Source organism: Montipora foliosa, chromosome 12, assembly GCF_036669935.1.
Source record: "Montipora foliosa isolate CH-2021 chromosome 12, ASM3666993v2, whole genome shotgun sequence".
NCBI lineage: Eukaryota > Metazoa > Cnidaria > Anthozoa > Scleractinia > Acroporidae > Montipora > Montipora foliosa.
This window is the reverse complement of record NC_090880.1, coordinates 12,228,047-12,248,046: the sequence shown is the minus strand read 5'-3', so window position 1 is coordinate 12,248,046 and position 20,000 is coordinate 12,228,047. Positions and strand designations below refer to the sequence as shown.

Here is a 20,000-nt window from a genome sequence, read left to right as displayed (position 1 = left end):
AATAGCCTCTTGACCGTGTTGCTATTGCATGGCTTTGTCACGCGCAAAGATGTTGTCATAAAGGTTTTTCTTAGAACACTAAAGAGCGTGAAAGCAACAGAGTTGCTTTGAAATAGCTGGCATAGTTTTCCTTTTCTGAGCCTTAACAAAAGGCCAACAGTTGTCTTTACAATTCAACCTAGGCCTCCTTAAAATTCTTTGATGATTTACCACAAGTCATGGTATAGTAAGTTTTGCTAGCGTATTGTTACTGTATCAAGATTGCTTGTTACTAGGATACTTAGAGCATGAGCGTTGCCCGGGAACTCTTGCCATGTGCTTTAATTTGTAAAATGGTCATTTTACGACAAGGTGGCAGCAGTCGAACAAGGATAAAACAAGGAAAATGTTCAAGCTAAGCACTCCAGAGAGGTTCGATTTTTCCAAACCGCTCGACTGGCCAGACTGGGAAGATAATTTTCTGCAATTCCAACTTGCAATGAAACTTCACAAAGAGAAATGTGCCGTGCAAGTCAGTGCTCTCATTTACAGCATGCGAAAAGAAGCCAAACACAAGTCTTTAACCTTGAGAGAGGGAGAAGAACTGATAAGAAATTCGACATGATTTTGGCAAAGTTCAATAAGCATTTTGTTCCAAAGCAGAACATACTTCAAGAGCAAGCACGATTTCACAAAAGAAATCAAAAGCAAGGTGAAACAGTCAAATTGTTTGTACAAAGCCTTTACAAGTTAACCAAACACTGCAATTTTGAGTCAAGATCAGCAGATACGGGACAGATTGTCATTGGAATTTTGGAGGTTGTGGCGTTGCTGTAAGAGATAGAAGTGGTAATCAAACACTGGTTCTTAGGCACATTATCAGGTGATCAAGAGCAGGATAATAAATGGAAAGTGCAGCTACATCAAAGCAAACTTTTGACAGTTTACCAAACCAGTCCAAGTTATATTCAACTAATATAGCCCTTTTCAGTCCAGGGGACAAATTACAACGTGCTGGACAGTTTACAACAACATTGATGCATTGTGATAAGAAGTATGAGTGGAGAACATGCATGTAATTTGCTGGGCGGGAAGTGGCCTGCAAAATGGGTTTAGTTGCGAGATTTAAGATGAAGTGGATAAAGAGTTGTTTGGAGACATACATCTGTTAAAGTGCGAGCTAGTAAAAATCCAGTTGGAAGAAAATGCTGAACCTTATTGCATAAACAAAGTGAGAGAAATTGCCTTCCCTCTAATGCCTAGAGTAGAAAAAGAGCTGAAATGCATGAAAGAAGCTGGTATCATTGAAAGAGTACGTACCGGGGCCAACAGAATGGTGTGCACACATGGTACCAGTACAGAAAGGTAATGGGAAGCTCAGGATTTGTGTCGATCTGAGAAAGCTAAATAGTGCTGTTAAGCTGGCAAGATTTGTGTTACCTACCTTACAGTAGAAGATGTTATTCTGAAGCTGGCAGGTGCCCAGTAGTTTTCAAAGCTTGATGCCTCAAGTGGATTCTGGCAAATTCCACTTCATTCAGAAAGTGCCAAATTGACCATGTTCATCACTCCAATGGGATGGTTTTGCTTTAAGAGATTGCCATTTGGAATCACATGTGCACCAGAAATTTCCAATGTCTGATGACTGACTTGCTAAAGAATGAAAAAGGGTGTGAAGCTATCATGGATGACACCATCCTATATGGAAAATCTGCCGAACAGCATGATGAGAACTTACAGAAAACCCTGCACATCATCAGAGAGTCTGGGCTGAAACTGAACAAGGAGAAATACGAGTTCAAAAAAGACAAGCCAACCTTTTTTGGACATGTGCTCAGTGCAGATGGAGTAAGTCCAGACCCAGAAAAGGTGAAAGCGACTAGAGAGTTTAGATGGCCACAAGTACATGTACTCAGCTTCAGAGAATTAGAGAGGTAAGCAGAAGAGATGCCCAGTTTCAAAAGGTGATGGACGTGATGTCTTTACAAGGCTGGCCAACACGTGTGGAAGAGGTCTCTCCCTTGATATGAGAATTTGTTGATTCACAGGGTCACTTGTCAATTAGCAATGGCCTTCTGACATCTGATGATTGCACATTGACACCAGCAGACATGAGAGAAGAAATACTGGAAGGCATCCACACAGGCCACCAAGGTATAATAAAGAGCAGAGAATGTGCCAACCTGTCTATGGTGGCCAGGAATTTCCAAGGAGATCAAGGCAAAAATAGAGTCATGCCACTTCTGTCAGGAACATCAGCCATCTCAAGGGAAGGTGCCACTAACCACCTCAGCTCTACCTGACAGGCCATGACAGAAGGTTTTCACAAACCTATTCAAGCTATACCTGGTTGTAATGGACTACACTGTACTAGTCAAGGTTCATTGAGGTAATGAGCTTAGCCAAGATGACAAGCCAGGTTGTCATCCAGACGCTGAAGTCTGTATTCGCACGATGGTGTATTCCAGAGGAATTAGTAAGCGATAGCTGTAAACAGTTCAAGTTAACCATGTTTGAGCAAAGTATGAATTCAAGCACACTACATCAAGCCCACATCACTATCAGGTCAATGGTGCTGCAGAAAGTGGAGTATGAATCTTTAAGTGAATCCTGAAACAGGAGGAACCATTCCTTGCTCTTATGGCCTACCGTGCAACCCCAATCCCAGCAACCGGAAAGACGCCATCAGAGTCGATTATGGGGAGACAAATACATACTACTCTCGCAACCATGGTGAAAGTCCTAGAGCCTAAGCTTCCAAACTATTCAGCTGTCAGTCTGAGAGAAGTTGATGCCAAAGGAAAAAGGGGTTGATAGGAGAAATGGCACGAGGGAACTACCACAGCTCCAACTAAGGAGACTGGGTCAGGCGCCAAGCAGGAAAATGAGAAGCGATGGACTACGGAAGCTAAGTTGTATGTAAAGACAGTAGTCCGAGATTGTATGTCAACATTGTATGTCATTGACACTGGAACAGTAGACACCTAGGATAATTCACCTCCTGACAAAATGGTTTTTCAAGTAAAAAAGTCAGGTTTTTCAAGTAAAAGTCAGGTGGGTGAAATTTTCCTTGAATGATATGAAGCCATTTAATTTACCTTCTTAGTAATGAATGTTGCAGTACTATATCAGTGTCAAAGGGGGGAAACAAAACCCATGAAATCACTGGGATAAAGCAGGAAATGAAAGAAGAGTGAACTTTATTTATCCAACGGTCAATAAAATGGATTTTCGAAAAGAAGATTGCAATTTGTAGTTTCCTTGATCAGTTGAATCAAGCCAAGATCGACTGTTGCAAAGATCAAGGGGTCTTCGATCCTCATCTCAGGTTTGTTTCTTCCAAGCTGAGCAGAAAAAAACCTAAGAAACCCACCACCAACTTGAAATCATAATCATAGGATGTAATGGGTTTATTTTAGTATTGAAGAGCCGTAAAAATGATGCAAAGGCTGACAACGATGACTGGCTGCTGACGAACACACTTTAGTTGGTTTATTCTTAGACCCTGACTAATTGCAGGTACTTACATGTACTAAATAAATGCAACAAAATGAATAATATAATTATTATTGTTATAGCACAGAATACTCACAGCAACTTTACTATTGGCTGGCTGCGACCCAAATATAAAAGATGACACACGACGGCCAAAGTCAGAGAAGACACTGTTCGATGAGCTCAGATTGTGAAACTTGATGGCCTTCTGTTGAAAGAAAATTCAAATGAAACAATGATCAGAACTAAAAATGAAAGAGATAAGTTAGAGCTATGGCCTCTTATTGTATTTGACAATATATTATTATCATGGTTTGGCAAACTGCTAATTAAAAAGCTTGTTGTCACTGACTAAAAAACTTATGTAAACTGCTAATTAGAGCAACGTTTCTATAATGCAGCAAATACATGCCCATATTATTATCATCTATCTAGGTTTTCCATATTTCAAACTTTTTGTGCATGTCCCAGTAAAAGATGCCACCATACAAAGTATGCAACTACATGTAGGAAAACACTGAGCAAAAGCTGAAGGTGAGAATACATAAAAAGCCATGTACATGTACCTAGCTTGGGAAATGATTAAAAACAAGGCTAAAAATTTATAAAGGAAAAAGCAAAACTATGAATTAATTTTAATTTTTTGCAAAGAACATAGCTGGAAAACTGGATTAATTTCAGATGCAGAAGGTCAAATATACAACAAACTAGCATTAAAAAAGGCTTCTAAACATGAAAGTAAAACCAAGGACACAAACTACATGTACACATGATTGTACAAAGATGGTTGTGCTGTTCAACAACAGCAAAATGTAAAAAAGGAAAGACAATTTTTTGGTGGTTATTAACCCTTTAACACCCAAACCGGCCAACTGGCCAGACTTAGATGTCTAACGCCAGACGATTTTACTTGTCAATGGGGAACTCCTGGGAGTCAATGGGTTAACAATTATTTTCACACTTAGCTTCTTTAAGTAACAACCCCGACTTAAGCAAGATTACTTTTTTGTGTAAAAAGCTCTCCTTGGCTATTCTACATGTACCTGTGAGCCGGTCAAAAGCAACAATTCATTGGTGGTAGTCATCAAAATACAACCTTGTGGCTGCAAGAATATCAATAATAATAATTATTATTATAACTGATAACATTAAAAATCAAACAATATAGTTCATGCATGTTAAATTACTTTATAACCATTAAAAGGTCGATAATGTACATGCAGTGAACATGTGCAAGAAGAATATAAAAAAAGGGAGAGCCAGCAGAATTTTTGAAGCTAAAAATAAATTGTAAAAGAAGATTACGGAGCCACAGTAACTAGGCTGCTACTTTCTTGGGTGTCTATCGATAATAATTATTTTTATACCATGTTCAATAAATTATATTGTGTACCAGAACGTTTTCTTTTCTTCCCTTGAAGCTATCACTATTCAGAAAACCAACACCATTTCTTAAGCACTGATCAGAAATAATTTCCTGTACTTTACTCAAGAAGTGTGTAAAAGGCCCTTTAAAACAGAGCTTTTTCAACTGCATAGATACTTAATTGTACTTTCTCAAAAAGCTTAGGTTAATACATACTCTTAAGGACCACACTTCCATTCTCAACTAAGCAACCGACCAAATCGGCTAACTCAATGTTGTACCCGGGGTTAAGGTTCTTTGTGTATTGTATTTGCATTATAATGTAAAGTAGCATTCACATTTCAGTGAAATGGAAACACCTGGAACAAAACATTTAATTCCCAAAGAGTTTGAACTGGGTACAACATTGAGTTAGCTGATTGGGTCTTTATCAATGGTGTACATTAAAAAACATCCATACCAGAAAAGCTGTCAGTGAGTGGCACTGGGATCCAATCAAATCTGTTTCCATGTCTACTGCAGTAGTGTCATGAATAAGACTGGGCCAATACCGGACCAACCCCTCAGGAGAAACAGCCATTACAGATACAGCAGACAGATTGCTGCCGCTATCTCCAACATTGCTCAGGACACAAACAAGATCAGCTGAATGGTACAACTCAGAGGCTGGTAACGTTAATTCCTTGCAAAATACTCCCTGTTAAATGTATCATTAAATACATATTAAACACACATGATTCTACCTTCCTATTGCAAAATAAAAGACGAAGTACAGCTGTACGATGGCAGGTTAAGGTACAGTTCTAAGTACTATAATAATATTATATTAAAGTTAGTTTAATTTAAGGAAACATACATGTATGTGTACACTGTGCTATGCAGAATGTAAATTAATGTTGTAATTCAATTTTATCCTCTGGTTTAAGTTTTTTAAAGCAGTACAACATTTTTAACCAGTTTAGATTATAATTTTGAACTTGTTTATTTTTATCAACTGTCTAAAAAAGGGATTTTCCTTGATGCTTGAAATTTGGGGGTGCAGCTTATCTACGAATGTGGCTTATGCACAAGTTTTTACGGTAATAATAATATTGTTAAAATGAATGTAATTACAGAGAGTTTGAATATTTCAATAAACATGAAATTTATGAAAAGTATGAGGAAAAGCAGACCTTGCTTCCAGCTGATGGCATATAACGCCAAATAAATAACTTTCTTCCAGCAACAAGCCATGCCCACCCTGAAGGATCAATCTTGGCACTCTTATATTGATCACCTGTAAATCAAATAAACTTAACAATACATGTGGAAACTAATGACAACAGAGTTGCTCAAGTGTGAAGGACTATCTTGACTTCATCCTTCCACCTGAGCTCCTAAAGTATAGAAATGCTTCCTACTTCTGACACTTGACTCAGAATAGTTTAAATGTCCAATCAATGTTTGTAGATTTTCTGTTGCTCACAGGTTCAAATCTTGCCCATACATTATGTTAATAATAATAATATTATCATGTGGGCAATTGTGACCTCTCACGTGAAAACGTTCCTTAAGATATCTGGGCGTGCGGCTGAATGCACAGCATGCGAACGGATCAGACATGGATACTTTGAATGGTTGAACATCATCTGAACGTCTTTCACTTGGAAAATACAGCATTTTGAATTTCCGAAATTGTCATCTTGCGTAAAAGCATGATATGTTGATAGGAGATAATTCTGTCGTCGTGTCATAGGGGTCAGCGGTATTCCGCATAGGCCATATTGTGTGTGTAAGAACAAACATGGCTGCATGTGAGCTGAGAATAAATTGTTGTGTTCTCGAAAGCTGTTGTTCCTTCGATGGAGGCTTTCCCAGCCGGTCAACAGATACAGATTATTTCACATAGCAGTACTCCAGAGAGAAATAAACTTACCACTGCTGTTTGTAAGCACTTCACTTATTTGTACTGGCAGAGGAAAACCATATGTCTCCACTCGGTGTTGATCAGTCTCCTCAAGCAACTGAGAATTTAAGGGAATTTTATGCTGACCTCTGAAAACAATGATACATGTACAAATCATTATTATACATCTAAGCGTATTTATTCCACCTTGAGGATCACTTCTATACTTCATAAGAAGACTCTAATTTACATGAACTAGCTAAATAATTCACAGAAAAGGCAAATGGGCCATTTTCTGTGGTATCCTATCATGCTATTAACTACTCTGGACAACTTAAATGATCTTTATTAACGGAAACTTAACACTGAAAGGATAAAACATTCTCTTCAAACATGTTCCTGGACATATTGAGCACAGATAATTGGCAATAATGCATCTTCATCCCTGTTCTCCACCAGGAACAATGGAGCAGACCTTGCTTTCTGGCTGCACTTTAATGAAGTGCACTTTCTGATACTTAAGGTGATTGCTCAGTATTGCACTGCACATCCTGTACTGCACATATGTTGTGTCAATTGATATAATGATAATAATAATGGTAATGATAATAATGATAATGATAATAATGATAATGATAATGATGATGATAATATGAATGAATTTGTATAACGCTAAAAAGGAAGTGTTTTAGGTTGCTTTTTAAAATTGGGGAGACTGCTACTTGTTGTTATTGTTAACCCTTTCAGCCCCGTGGGGTTCCCCATTGACGAGTAAAATCGTCTGGGGTTAGACAGAGTAAAATCTATAAGTGGCACTATTGGGAGTTAAAGGGTTAATGGCAGCAAGTTCAATAAAACAGGTGCAGCATGAGCAAAGGCCCGATCCCCAAGTGTAGAGCAGTGCTCTTTTGGAATGAACAGAAGAGATTGTGCAGACGAGCGATAAATTAGTCAAATTTGTAACATTAATTGAAACACGTGAGAGAAGTTGTGAATGACCCATAACTCTTTGCGAATAAGAGCCCGCATTCTGAGAACATGGCGAATTTTGTTGTTTCTATCTACGATGATCGAGATAGACAGGTACGACGGCGTTTTTACTCTTAAACGAGCATGGTGACCTATATTTTTAATTGCATAACTTTGGTGTAGAAATTACCCCCTTTAAATCCAAAAGAATAAAAAAAAAATTATCAGAAGGAAAAAAAGATATCGCTAAAAACGTACACAGAGCCCCTTACCCAGGGATCTATAATTAATAATGATCTTGAAAACAACGACTCGAAAAACGTTTCGAGTCGACGTTGTTTTAAGTTGAGTGATTTTTCCATAAACTATAAAAGACAGAGTTCCATATGCTCTAGACTTCCTACCAATCAGGTGTTTTTTCAAGTGTTACTTTTAAACCCTCTCATTTAGATACCGCAAAATGTACCCTGAGCCGATGAAATAACGTGCATGTTTAGTATCAGTACAGGCATCAATGGGGTGAGTTTGGCCTATTATATCTCTTAAGAAAGCACAGTGACTTATCTTTTTTATTGTAGCTCAAAACAGGGATTAATAGGGAACATTCAGGGAGTTTCAAGAAAATTGCTCGACAACTTTTTTTTCCTGAGGAATCACCTCAATCTAAAGTTGGATTCATCTAACCCAACAGTTGTACCAGGACCACCTCCAGTGCATGGGTCCTGCATGCTTATTCATGATTGCCTGTGCACAATTCTTCTGGCAATAGTTGTAACTAGTTTTATACTAAATTTTTTTTTTTTTTTTTTTTAATTTTAATTTGTTTTATTTTATTTTTCTCTATTATGTAAACATATTCCGTGTTTGTGGGTGTGTGTGTGGGCGTGAGTGTGTTTGTGGGGGGAGGGGTGTTTGTGCTTCCAAAACATGTAAGGTGATAATAACAATAAATAAATAAATAAATAAATAAAAATAAAAAAAAATTAACGAGAGTTCGTGCGTGGAATTGAAGGGACATTTTAATACGCCTTAAGCAGGAATGGTGCCAAACCTGGACCCCCAACTGGACTTCCTTCTGGACCCCACTCATGAGAAGGAAAATAGATACATGTAATTTTCACAGAGACGTCATCAAATTCCAAAATCAAAATTGCAAGGTCTTTTGAATTTTTATCTGCAGGAGGTTGAAGATGACCTAGAAATAAATCGTTTCTCAAGTTTCCAGTTCCATGACATCTTTCATTTAGAAAATACAGCAATTGTCACCTTGCGTGACGCCATGATACAGTACAAAGCAATATGGTTGGAAGAAAGTGTCTATCCCTATGAATCTCAGCAGTCTGAGCCTTTCAAGTACATTAGGAGATTTGTTCATACACATGTATTCTAGCTCATGAGCGAAAAGTAAGCGCTTTCATTGCAAAGTGAACACCAGATGTTTTCCATTGATTACAGGCTACCACATTGGTGGACCACTGCATGGTGTCTCAATCGTATATACTACGACGAGGATTGACCTAAAATGAGCTTCAACGGTATTTAAAATGACCTATAAGGATCTAAAATGACCTAAAATGAGCTACAACGATATCTCCAATGATCTAAAAATTAATAATCTACTCATTTTAGAGCATTTTTTAAACATAATTTTAGGTCATTTTAGATACCGTTGTAGCTCATTTAGGTCATTTTAGATCATTTTAGGTCATTCCTACACAACTCTATAAAGTTGCACGAAACCTTTCAAAAAATGACTCAGAAACAATGAACCGCACAGACTTGAGAATTGGAGAGGTGGTTCAAAGATTTGTTTCCTACAACATGCCTTGTTCTTAGCTTTTTTCATTGAACGATTTCGAATTTATTTTGTTGTGTGACAGTGCAACTGTCTATGGTTTGAGGATACGAGGAGCGAAATGAAAAACAGAGCAGGCTCTGATGATCATACCGTGCCTCTTAATCCCTCCAAATCCTTGTGCCTTCACAATCCCTTGTATTATTATTTTTTAAAAATTGTGTACTTCTCGCCATTAGTGAGCTGCCTCATTTGTTTGCTTCAGCCTCACTCACCGCAGCAGCAACAATAATATTTATCACATACGTTTCTTTGAGGTGGTTTCAGCATCCAACAGAGATGTACTGATTTGAAGCTTATAAACATTAATTTTTTTTTAGGTTTGAACATTGTACCTATTTTATTTCCTCAATTAAAAACCGTAAATAAACATGTATACAAGTACAATACCAAACAATAGCTGTTTATGAGAGCTGCTACACTTGTCACTGATGGATTTCAGGATGTCCCAGGTGATTACGAAGAATGTCCAACATCGTGACCTAATTTTATAGCAGCTCATTTGTTCCACCAACACTAGACTGCAAGCAGTCCTTCCATAAATTAGCCAAGTGGCCCGCTTTTCTGAGGTAGTTGTGTTTTGTCACGCCAACTAATAAAAAGACCAAGGGTGGCTTGGGAAGAGGAGAGAAAGAAGGGACTGCACCCGTTGCTGTAACCGAAGCATTCAGAATTTCCCCTTACACCAGCAACGGGAAATTTGGACTGGTCTGTTGACAATGCACCCCTGTCAGATTTTTTGGATGAGTTAATTACTTCTTGTCAGATTGTACTTCGATTATAAGCACAATATGGCTTTTGTGGAAGATTTCGATCATTTATACCTTCAAATGGGGAACATTGAACACAAACAAGCGCAGAAACTTGCAGTCAAAGCTCTCCTATCGAGCAAGTATGTTATGGCTGTGCTACCAACTGGTTTCGGCAAGACCATTATTTATGATAGCTTTGTCTATAGGTGACGGAAATCAAATGTCATCCGATCCTGGTAATTGTTCCTTGTTGCAGGATCACCAAAGACCAGATTTGGTCGAACAATTATCTATGGGTAGTTGCCTTTGAAAAGAAAAGGAACAATAATAATTATATTATTATTTGTTAAAGGAAATGGCTTCAAACAAGTATTGAGTCATCATTTCTACAGAAAAAGCTCTGTCTTCTGACTTCACATTTTACGATTGACGAGTCATCCATTCCAAACAAGAATTTGTCCTTGATACTTGTGGACGAACATCACACCGTGCAAACTTGCCAAAACACTCTAACATTCAATTTAACATTTATTCTGCAAATCTGGCAAAAATCTGAGGCCTCTCTCTGCTTAGCTTTTCTACCGCTCCTTTTTCCAGGCTTCTTTGGAGTGTCGCTCATTAAATTCAAAGTAAATATCGTAGTTTTCCTGTGGTTTTCTTTCCCAATAGTTGATTAAATTTGACATGCAAATATATATTCCCACGCCGTTAGAAGTTATTTTGAGTGTTTACTTACGTTAGCAATAAAAAAGGCCGAACCATCTGTCATATAACTTTCACTAATTAGATTAATTAATTTAACCCTTGGACGCTTAAACCGGCCTAAACTGGCTAGACTTAGTACTTTCCTCTGTCTAACACCAGACAATTTTACTCGTCAATGGGGAACCCCTGGGAGTCAATGGGTTAACAGATTTGGTCATTCTGAACGCGTCGGTTACAGCAATGGGTACAGTCCCTTCTTTCTCTGCTCTTCCCAAGCCTCGCTCGGTCTTTTATTCGATTGCGTGACAAAACACGACTGCCTCAGAAAACCGGGCCGCTCGACTGATTTATGAAGGAAGGGGTAGTTTCTAAAGAAACTGTGGTGCTGCGTCGGTGGGGAAGTAGTATACAAAAATTTGGTTTATCAACGGAGTTGATAATGTAAATTGACCACCGTAAAGAGATTCTAAAAGCTGACGTTTCAAGCGTTAGCCCTTCGTCAGAGCGAATCGAGGGATTATGGGTTACGTGTAGTTTTTATAGTAGAGTAGGAGCTACGCTATTGGTGGTGACATGGCAACGTGAAAAGTAGGAATATATTAGTTAAATGAAAAGCGTTCGTTAATACCGTGAGGATTAAGGGTGCCGATTTGAAAGATGAATTTTTGTTCCAGATTCTTGCGGCTTTCCGTCGTACCTAGATGTAGGGAAAGGCCGCAGATAGCCATGTGTTTTTTGGAGTGGTTAGGCAGATTAAAATGGCGAGCGACTGGCTTAGATGCATCCTTGTCATTCTTCTCAACATCGCGAAGGTGTTCGCGGAATCGGTCACCTAGTCGTCTACCTGTCTCACCAATGTATAATTTATTGCATAACGTACAGGTTATGCAATAAATGACATTTGCCGAGGTACATGTGAAACGATCGGTGATCTTAACAGATCGCTTAGGTCCCGATATCTTGCTAGTGTTAACAATGAAAAGACAAGTTTTGCATCGTGAGCGCGCGCATTTGAAAGTGCCGGGTTGCTCGTTGGTTTTGAGCGCGCTTCTAACTAAAAAGTTGCCTACGTTTTTGTCGCGTTTGAATGAAATAAGTGGAGGTTGCGAAAAGATTCTACCAGTCTCTCGATCATTTTGGAGTAATTTAAAATTACTAAGAATGATGCTTTTGACTGCGTGATTATGAGGATGGAAAGTGAGGGTGAATGGAATTCACGATGGAATGTAGCGATGGGCACAAGAATGGGACCTAGCTATGCCAATCTTTTTGTAGGATATGTTGAACACCTATTTTTTAATCAGTACAACGGCCCCAAACCTGAACTCTACGGCCGCTACATCGACGACTGCATCGGCGCTATTTCATCCAGCAGAGAAGAACTCGATCAATTTATAACCTCCGTCAACTCTTTTCACCCGGCTCTTAAATATACCTGGGAAATTTCGGAAACTTCATTGGCTTTCCTAGATATCAAAGTTTCTATTAGAGGCAACGTGCTATGTACTAGTGTGCACTACAAACCTACTGATTCACACAGTTATTTGTTGTATTCATCGTCACATCCATCACATGTCAAGAACTCCATTCCTTATTCTCAATTTCTTAGACTTCGACGTCTATGTAGTGATGACTCCGATTTTTCCAGCAAATCAGAGGAGATGTGCCAGTTCTTCGAAAAACGTGGCTATCCTGTCTCTGTGGTCAAAGTGGGCCATCATCGTGCCCAACAATTTGATCAACAGTCGTCACTACAAACGTCACAGAAAGATAAGAATGACAGAATTCCATTCACCCTCACTTTCCATCCTCATAATCAAGCAGTCAAAAGCATCATTCTTAGTAATTTTAAATTACTCCAAAATGATCCCGAGACTGGTAGAATCTTTTCGCAACCTCCACTTATTTCATTCAAACGCGACAAAAACGTAGGCAACTTTTTAGTTAGAAGCGCGCTCAAAACCAACGAGCAACCCGGCACTTTCAAATGAGTGCGCTCACGATGCAAAACTTGTCTTTTCATTGTTAACACTAGCAAGATATCAGGACCTAAGCGATCTGTTAAGATCACCGATCGTTTCACATGTACCTCCGCAAATGTCATTTATTGCATAACCTGTACGTTATGCAATAAATTATACATTGGTGAGACAGGTAGACGACTAGGTAACCGATTCCGCGAACACCTTCGCGATGTTGAGAAGAATGACAAGGATGCATCTAAGCCAGTCGCTCGCCATTTTAATCTGCCTAACCACTCCAAAAAACACATGGCTATCTGCGGCCTTTCCCTACATCTAGGTACGACGGAAAGCCGCAAAAATCTGGAACAAAAATTCATCTTTCAAATCGGCACCCTTAATCCTCACGGTATTAACGAACGCTTTTCATTTAACTAATATATTCCTACTTTTCACGTTGCCATGTCACCACCAATAGCGTAGCTCCTACTCTACTATAAAAACTACACGTAACCCATAATCCCTCGATTCGCTCTGACGAAGGGCTAACGCTCGAAACGTCAGCTTTTAGAATCTCTGTACGGTGGTCAATTTACATTATCAACTCCGTTGATAAACCAAATTTTTGATTTATGAAGGGGCTGCTCGCAGTCTACACCAACACCACCGCTTTAGAACTGGAACTGACGTGGTGTTTTTCCTTGTACTTGTTCCGAGGTGGTACCGCGTGCGAAGTTGAGCTTACCTTGAAGATGAATCACTGAGTAGCGAAGAATAGTTTAAGGACTGCCGTGAGGTAAAAGGGCTTGAATCACGACTTGAGGGCGTTGCCTTGCGTTTAAGGGTTTGTCTCGTCCACGGGCTGGCCATGATTTCGATACAATGAACAAATAACACTAACTGTTATGTCCAAGTTACTCCTGGTCCGCCATCTTGTTAATTGGTCTCCCTTGCTTCGCGCGCCAAAAATTTGAAGAGGACTAGGACTAATAGAAGTTTTTAGTAGGTACGCAGTGTATGGAGACATGTAATGTGCCGACAACATTACAGATAGCAGAGCTCGCAAGTCGTGAAGTGCAGTGAGATGCTCGCTAGAGATTGGGCCAAAGGAGCAAGTGTCCTGTGTTTCTTGTGCCTGAGGCGCCAAACAATTCTAGGGGGGTCCAGGATTGGGCCTGCACAAGGACAGAGAAAAACTCTGACCAGGGTCCCACCCCGGTTCAGTCCTTTGAAACATAAGTGCTACCCGGCCAACATTTGCAAAAAACGTAATCCTTCTTTGTACATTTAATAAATATTACGCATTCAGCCAAAAATTACGCTTACCAAAAAGATGAAGCCATTTTCTCGAGAAGCGTTCAAACGCGCTGGCTGTTTCCCGCTCGTTCCTCAGCTAATTATATATTCAAAATATTTTCATTCGCTTAAGGTAATTCCTTAGTATTGCATTGCGCATCCCTACTGCGCACGATTTACATGAGACGAAGGACTTTTCGAAAGTCTATCTTTCCTGTAGTATTTTTCCAGACATCCCTTTTAGACCGTTCAAATTTTCGTTTTATCTCTGTTTCATGAAATTTCTTTTTCCTTTCTTTCCCCTCTCACGCTTTACCAGTTATCGTCTTAGTGCTATTTTAGTTCGTTAGTATTTACTGTATTGCCGAGACGTGTTATTTTTATTCCCTGGAGTTTAGTATTACCCCTCTTAGTGTTAATGAATTCCTTTAGTGTTGTTATGTAGTCACGTAAAAATATATTTTGTAATTTGAATGAATTAGTGAAGCTATATATGTGTAAAGGACGTAGGCGTTGGCGGCCAGTTGGAAAGAAGAAGAGTTGAAGAAGGAACGTTAAGAGGAAAGTCGGTGGTGAAAGGTTGAAGGTGAAGAAGATATTTTCCTGTATCATTGCTAAGAGCCATTAGCAGGGGCCGCGACAAGACTTCAAGACGAAATCCCTTTGTTAACGGCGACACTTATGAACTGAAATGACAGAACGAGAGTAGGAGGAGGAAGGACTGAAAAAGGATAAGAGCAGCAAAAGATTGAGCTAAAGGAGAACGGACGAGAAATAATCATGATTCAAATGCAAAGAACAAGAAGCCGACTGAAGCGTGGTTTTGCCACACGGAAAAGTTAACATAGTGGAGAGGAACTGGTCTGAAAACTTTAATGATAGTAAACTATATAAATGTAAGTTAAGATAGTTATCGTTGAAGCTTATTTAAGGGAATCGTACACGTTCAAGGATTGTATTTACTCATCAATTAATTAACTTTAGGATTAGCTTATGATTAGTTTTTCCTTCAGGTTTTTTCCCCTCTATTGTTTATACGTTAATAAAACTGTTTTTAATTAGGTAGTTCATGGTAGTGTGTTGCGGGATCGTGGGAAGAGGTTTGGTATTTTTCTTTCTTTTCTTTTTCCTGTTATTTTCCCCAAGGGAGTCCCCTTGGTTATCATCACACTCTGTTTGTGCCACTGTTTCGAAAATCCTCGAGCGCTATGTGCATTCTCACTTCTGGTATTTTCGCACTAACCGTGGTCTCCTTACTGATTTTCAGTTTGGTTTTAGATGGTTTCGCTCTTGTGAACTTTCGGTCATCAATTTGTCGGATAATATTCTCGATATATGGATCGAGGCCTTCTGAGCGAACTTCTTCTGATAGATCTTAAAAAAAGCACTTGATCTGGTCGACCATCGCTTTCTGCTTTATAAACTAAGAGTGTATGGTTGTTCTTCACTAGCACTCGAGTGATTCGGCTCATATCTAAATGGCGACTCGCACTGAGAAAACCGTTTTTAAGGGAGCTCTTTCTGATCCCCTTCACGGGTGTCTGTTGGAGTCCCGCAGGGAAGCATACTCGGGCCATTGCTCTTTTTGCTATTTATCAACGACCTGCCTTTGTATTTATCGCCGTCCCTCGACACAAACTTGACTTTGATTGCAAATGACACTACCGTGCTCACACCTTAATTGGTGCCACTGTGCAAGACGTGGAGTTGAAATTGAGCCATCTCGCTGCTGATGTTTGCACATGGGAGAAGTTAAACTGTATGGCTCTAAATGCTTCTAAAACTAAATTTATGTTGCTCGCGTCCCCTCAGAAACCTAGATCTTAGCGTAGACAATCTTCATATGACTGTCAATGACACTGTTGTTGAGCAAGTTCATCTTGCTAAAATTCGACGACCATCTTTCCTGGGAGCAGCACGTCGATAATTTGTGTACTGAGACTTGACAGTCGCCTCTCGCTTTTACGTAGAATAAATCCTTATCTTACACCTGGAGGATCCTTTCATCTTTATAACGCATGTATCCACAGTCATCTCCTCTATTGTTCTAGTGCTTGGGGCAACTGTTCCCTAACTTCACTTCTTCGACTTCTCCGTGTGCAGAAATGCGCTGCTCGGGTTATCCTTAATGCTGATTTTTCTACGCCCTCTATTACTCTTTTTTCGAAACTCAAATGGATCCCAATTTGTGACTTGGTTAAGTGGGGGATACTACAGCTACTATTTTCTATTATTCTTAATCCAGATTCTCCTTTCCGTCTTAAAGTGGATTTCTCATTTCTATCAGGCTCTCGATCCACTGCTATAACGAGGGGCTTCACGTCTCACAGCTTAGAGGTCCCTCGTCTTAGGACAAACTCTGGTAAGCGCACTTTTGCCTATTCCACCTCGGTAACTTTTAATACCCTTGACGTAGCCCTTAAGCAGCGTATTACCCGTCCATAAAAAAGTCCCCCTATCACCTTCTCTTCCGTCTCACTTTCATTAAAACATAAGCTTGGTACTTTATTCCTTGCGAAGCTTATCACCGTTTCACACCTGGAGAAACCCTGTTGTTTCCAATGTCGATTTTTCTTTCACTGTCGCTGCACTTTTGAATATTTGCAATTGCGCTTTTTACATTTTATATACATTATTAATAATAATATTCATTTTACACATTTTCCTTATACATTATTTCTGTCATTTTTCTTTGTAAATTATTCTTTGTCTTTTTTATTCTATTTTATTATTTTAACTTTTCAATTATATTTTGTTACTCCTAGTATGTCATATTTAGCTTTGTATATTTGTAGTGCTGAGGGCCACATGTTAGATAACTTTTTAAGTTTAATGTACCGTATTTTCTCGATTAAACGTCCTCGGCGTTTAATTAAAAATCGGCAGTTTTGACCCGGCGTTTTTTCGAGGCCGGCGTTTAATCGGGGTCCGGCGTTTAATCGAGAAAATACGGTACTACTCTCGTTAAATAAATAACAATAATTAAAGTATTGTTATTTGACTTCGCCCTGTCAAAAACTGATTATGCGCACGCTGTCTAAACCGGTTTGACCGGAGTGACTAACCCAGAAACTTGGGCTGCGGCGACTTAAAATTAAAGATTTGACACGATTTATGAGAAAAACCTCTCTTGCTTGCCCTCTGGTATAGTCCGCCTTCAGGCGGTAATTTGTATTTCGGTCGCCATATTGGACGGGTGAGAATCGGAAGATAAACGGCTGGAAATCGAGCCTAGCAGGCTACAAGAGGAAATAAAAACAATGTTGTGCAAAATTTCGGAGCGCAAGGAAAGAGTATTATGGTATTTTTTGTATTTTTTTTTTTTTTTTTTGCGCGCTTACGAAGGTTTCCAAGGTACTATATATGACACCATATATTTATATGAAGTAACTGCTGACCATATATCAGCGGCGGCAAAATGGCAACTTCCTTTCTGAAAGGCAAATAGCTTTTTAAATCAAGCCAATTCATCGAAAAATATTGCAAAGAATGGATAAGATGACGCAAGAGAGATACAACAGAAGTCGCGAGAGAAACGATAAAATAAGCGCGTTAATGGGACAGTACATGTTAAAAGGTTATCGAATGTTGAGCTCAGTGTGCGAAGCTTGTGGGGTAGGTATCCTCAAAACAAGCTTTTTGTTGCTGTTGGAGTGATGGCCTAGCCGAGTTTGGTTTCGATTATCATTGCCAGCCCATGGGTGGCACGGCATACCCTGGCTTTGTCTTGTCGAGGTTGGGAATGTTCATTTGAGGTGGCCACATGGGAATGTGATCCAGGGCTGTCGACTTCCAAACTCTTCAAGTACGTGAATTGAGAATTCATAGGAATAGGATGATACATGTACATGACGTCATAACAATGGTGACGTCATTTCCGAATGCGTCATATTGTGTCTTTTATGCAAAAAGAAAGTACACCACAACATAACCCAGGCAAAAGTTGAAAAAACGAGCGAAAAAGTTGTCATTGGCATTGCAACATTTGATTTGATTGGTTTCTTTCCGACCAATCACATTATTGCTCAAATTCTAATCTGTCAATAGAAACGTAAATTAACGCTTGCAGGAACAGTTTATCAGAGTTTATGAGGAAAATAAGCGTTTGAATTTTGTTATTATCAATGTTAAAATAACTGAATAAACACATTTAGTATTTGAAATTTTATTGTGGTATTGTTGTGATTAATCGGGAGATGTCAGATTGTAATCTTGAGATCAGGAGATGCAGTCCAAAACCTGGAGTCTCCCGGATGATCTGGGAGAGTTGACAGCCCTGGTGATCCCATGGTGTAAGCGTGTTAGCAGGAAGCTTAAGGGTTACAGAATTAGAAGCACAATTGACTTGTTTTTGGCTGCAATGTCTCTGATGGTTTTCCGATCACCAAAATCCTCCAAAAATTTGGATTGGGTGGTAACTGGTATTAATTCACTAATTCTATTTCTAAGTCCATTTTGCTTTCCCATCTGGAAAATTCCCATAATTTTGTAAAACTCTCCTGAGGATGTCCAAAGTTTCCAAATGAATGTTCCAGAAAAAATTATCTTCCATTTTCTTTTAAACCTAAGGCAATTTTGCTAATAGCAGAAGCTGAGCTCAATCACAATGGAGTTAACTTTTCCACGTTGGCATTTAACTGCTAACAGATTGAACAAACAGGGGACCAACTGGTCTCTGTTTTTAAACTATAAACAACACTCAATAAGTTTTGCCCTGTTTTGTCTTAAATCTTAGAATGCTGTAAGTCTCATTATTATATACTCAACAAAATATCTTGTTTCTGATTGGCCAATGGCAAATCCATAAATAGGTTATAGAGTGCAATCCTGGTTATAGAGTGCAATACAGAAGTTGCAATGGAAACACTGGGGAAGCGTCAAATTTGAACACCAAAGTGAAAAAAAATGGCTGACAGTCAGTTTGCTTTGTCAAACCAAAGCATCGTTGAGTAACTTAAAGAAAATGGGAAAAACAAAAACACGTTGAAAGCTACGCAGACCTGATTGAATGTCTGGCAAACATGTGCGACTAAAAGAAAACTAAACCCAAAACTGGAAGAATACGAGCACGAAAAATGTAGCGCGTTTGAGTAATTTTGTTGAGAATATAATAAAAAATCGTCTAAACTTGGTCATGCATTTCGTGATTTATGGTCACTCGTGATGTTTTGAAAGTTCTCAAATTGCACTCACCTATGGCTCGTGCAATTTTGAGAACTTTCAAAACATCACCTGTGCCCATAAATCACTAAATGCATTTGCACTAACCTGTTTTGCTGTGATAAAGGTGACGTGTAACTTCGTTAGGCCTTATATTATACCACAAACTAGACCGTTCTTTGACCTGATTCTGGACCATTCTTTTTTTTGAGGTTTTGGTGATCAATTTCAAGATTCTGAGACCCCAACGATGTTGTACAAACATTCTTGAGCTGAAATTGATGTAACACTAGCCTAGCAAGTGTTTGTTTGTTGAGGTGATGTTGAGTGCATCACATGGCACATAATGTACTTTGGTGCGTGCTTGATGGAAAATCAAAGCAGTACTGTTGTTTGCAATAGTTTCTCTCTTGTGAAGTGCAGGAGAAACCAACTGCTTGCCGGGTTGAGGTTGAGTGTCTTCTGTTCATGGTCTTACTCTGTACTTTCTTTTTATATTTTTATTTTCTTTTTCCCAGACTGTGCTTTTAAAGTATCGTGATGAGGAGGAATACTGTGTTGCATGTAGAGAAGTTGA

At 39.0% G+C, this 20,000-nt stretch overlaps 2 protein-coding genes across 3 annotated transcripts in view; one reads left to right on the top strand and one right to left on the bottom strand.

Annotated features, from left to right (window-relative positions):
• LOC137978943 (nuclear pore complex protein Nup133-like) overlaps positions 1-13,939 on the bottom strand; it is a 31,529-nt gene extending 17,590 nt beyond the window's left edge. The window contains exons 1-6 of the mRNA XM_068826067.1: positions 13,713-13,939; positions 6,756-6,874; positions 6,013-6,116; positions 5,301-5,537; positions 4,518-4,577; positions 3,572-3,682 (exon numbers count right to left, since the gene is read on the bottom strand). Of these exons, the coding sequence (XP_068682168.1) occupies positions 3,572-3,682; positions 4,518-4,577; positions 5,301-5,537; positions 6,013-6,116; positions 6,756-6,874; positions 13,713-13,837 (756 nt within the window). The 5' untranslated portion in view covers positions 13,838-13,939. The remainder of the gene's footprint in view (positions 1-3,571; positions 3,683-4,517; positions 4,578-5,300; positions 5,538-6,012; positions 6,117-6,755; positions 6,875-13,712) is intronic.
• Positions 13,940-17,639: 3,700 nt separating this feature from the next.
• Positions 17,640-20,000, top strand: part of LOC137978771 (protein ZNRD2-like) — a 6,006-nt gene continuing 3,645 nt past the window's right edge. Inside the window, exons 1-2 of one of the 2 annotated variants that reach the window (XM_068825828.1) lie at positions 17,640-17,878; positions 19,942-20,000. The exon at positions 19,942-20,000 is cut by the window's right edge and continues 32 nt beyond it. In XM_068825828.1, the coding sequence (XP_068681929.1) occupies positions 17,753-17,878; positions 19,942-20,000 (185 nt within the window). In that variant the 5' untranslated portion in view covers positions 17,640-17,752. The remainder of the gene's footprint in view (positions 17,879-19,941) is intronic. The other variant, XM_068825829.1, reaches the window with a different exon arrangement.